This window comes from Mastomys coucha, unplaced genomic scaffold (genome assembly GCF_008632895.1).
Source record: "Mastomys coucha isolate ucsf_1 unplaced genomic scaffold, UCSF_Mcou_1 pScaffold21, whole genome shotgun sequence".
NCBI classification, from domain to species: domain Eukaryota; kingdom Metazoa; phylum Chordata; class Mammalia; order Rodentia; family Muridae; genus Mastomys; species Mastomys coucha.
The window spans coordinates 38,588,560-38,590,616 of record NW_022196904.1 but is presented as its reverse complement, the minus strand read 5'-3'; the positions used below and the strand labels follow the sequence as shown (position 1 = coordinate 38,590,616).

Below are 2,057 nucleotides of genomic sequence, written 5' to 3'. Positions count from 1 at the left end.
TGCAAATGCATGTTTGTATGTGTGTGTGAATGTGTGCATGCACATGAGTACAGGTATCCTGGAAGCCCAGAGATGCCCTATACCCCTGGAGTCAGAGTTACAATTGGCAAAACTACTGAGCCATCCCTCTAGACCCAGGAGTTTGCATTTCTAACAAGTTATCGTGAGTTATACTATGCCAGAGACAAAGATGGATTTTGCTAGCTATGAAGCTGGAGGAACCTCAACTCAGGGAGTCTCACTTCATCTGCAGCAGGGATCTTGATTGCTACTGCACAAACACTTTGAGGAGATGTTCGAATGAAAAAGATAGTTCACTAAGCAAAAATACAAGGCATAAGGCACACTTAAAATGTTATATGGCTTAAGGAGGAACTCACTTTGTAGACCAGGCTGGCAGAGACCCGCCTGAAACTGTCTCCTGAATGCTGGGATTAAAAACGTCCGTCACCATCGCCTGGCAAAACCTTGATTTTGAACATCAAAATCCAGCTACAATTTTTGGCTTTGATATCCCCCCTCCTCACCCAACCCCTCCATCTCCCAATTTTGTGCTGAATTTAAGTCTTCCAAGAAATTCACACGTCGCTTGCCTCTGTTGTTCTTTGTTTTTTCCTAGCTAAATTTCCCCCAGCAAGCGAGTGGTATTTTGCCGCCTCGCAGGGCGCTCCAGTCCCCTGAGATCTGGGCTGCTGTCTGTCTCTGGTTTGAGGCAAAGGCAGACGCAGAACCGGCCAGAGTCCTCGGACTGCAAAGGGCGGGCGGGGACGAGGGCGTGGCGGGACACTGAGATCCCGCCTCTGGGTCCCGCCCTTGCCTGACTGAGCGCGGCGTCCGTGTGCATCCTACTCGAGGTCCGCCTACAAGGGGCGGGGACCGTCCTCTGCGGAAGTTTGGGCCTGTGCGGCCTCCGTTCCCAGCGTGTTCCGAAGCAGTCACAGTGACTGCCACCGAGGAACGCACCCCGGCTGACCATGGAGTTCGACTGTGAGGGCGTGAGACAGCAGCTAAGCAAGGTGCAGGCAGGTTGGGGGGTCGGAAGGGATCCAGCGTTCTCGTCACCGTGCGTAGCCCCAGCCCATCCCCCGCCATCCTTTTTTCCAAGATTGTTTTGTTGTCTTGACACACCCACTCATACTGTTTGTTTCCCAGGCTGGCCTGAAAGTCGCGGCAATCCTCCTGCTTCAGTCTCCCGGCGCTCGGGTCACAGGCTGGCGGTGCCTCGTCGCTCTTGAATGAGTCCCTCCCTCTAGTGACTACCTGCTTTGAGAAATCCGGGTTATCACATTGTGGAAGCCATTCTCCACAGTGCTTCCTCCTGGAGCGTTTGTAACTGTACAGTGTGCTTTTGTTTCTGTAGTCCTCTCATCTAGCATGGTGGTCACATTGTAGGTACTCACAATGGGAACCCCGCAGACGCGAGTGCAGGCCTAGACAGCTTTACTGTGGAAAGGTGGATGGAGGGTTTCTTCCACCCTCAAGTCTCACCCCACCGCACCCAACCCCCAGGCTGTATGCTCAGCATTCCTGACTCCCGCCCTCTGCGGTCAAGGACTGTCTAGTTCAGAGGTTACCTTGTTAAGTGATCCTGGCCGTTCAGATTGCCCCGGGAGAGCCCTGAAAGATGATTCTGTCCTGATATCCTTGGACGTGGGGGTGTCTATTTGTTGGGACAGCTTTTACACTTGTAAGAGTTTTTAAGAGCACTAAAATTGAGATCATGTATGTAGTTGATTCTGATGGTTTAACGTACAGTTACCGGTGCACATTGATTGAGTTGGTTGTAAGACTTCTCATTTAAAAAAAAGAAAACGAAGCCTGGTGTAGTGGCACACACGGCTTTAATCCAGGCACTCAGGAAGCAGAAACAGGTAGCTCTCTGTGAGTTCTAGGCTAGCCTGCTCTACATAGTAAATTTCTGGACAGCCAGAGGGCTACATAATGAGACCCTGTCTCAAAATAGCAGAAAGAAAGAGAGAAAGAAAGAAACAGAGGTGGCGCACGCCTTTAATCCCAGCACTTGGGAGGCAGAGGCAGGCGGATTTCTGAGTTCGAGG

The 2,057-nt window shown here is 51.4% G+C and overlaps 1 protein-coding gene across 4 annotated transcripts in view; it reads left to right on the top strand.

Moving 5' to 3' along the window:
- The first annotated feature begins 861 nt into the window (after positions 1-861).
- Positions 862-2,057, top strand: part of Uevld (UEV and lactate/malate dehyrogenase domains) — a 28,363-nt gene continuing 27,167 nt past the window's right edge. For all 4 annotated transcript variants that reach the window (XM_031386732.1, XM_031386733.1, XM_031386735.1 and 1 more), the window contains exon 1: positions 862-1,016. In XM_031386732.1, the coding sequence (XP_031242592.1) occupies positions 975-1,016 (42 nt within the window). In that variant the 5' untranslated portion in view covers positions 862-974. The remainder of the gene's footprint in view (positions 1,017-2,057) is intronic.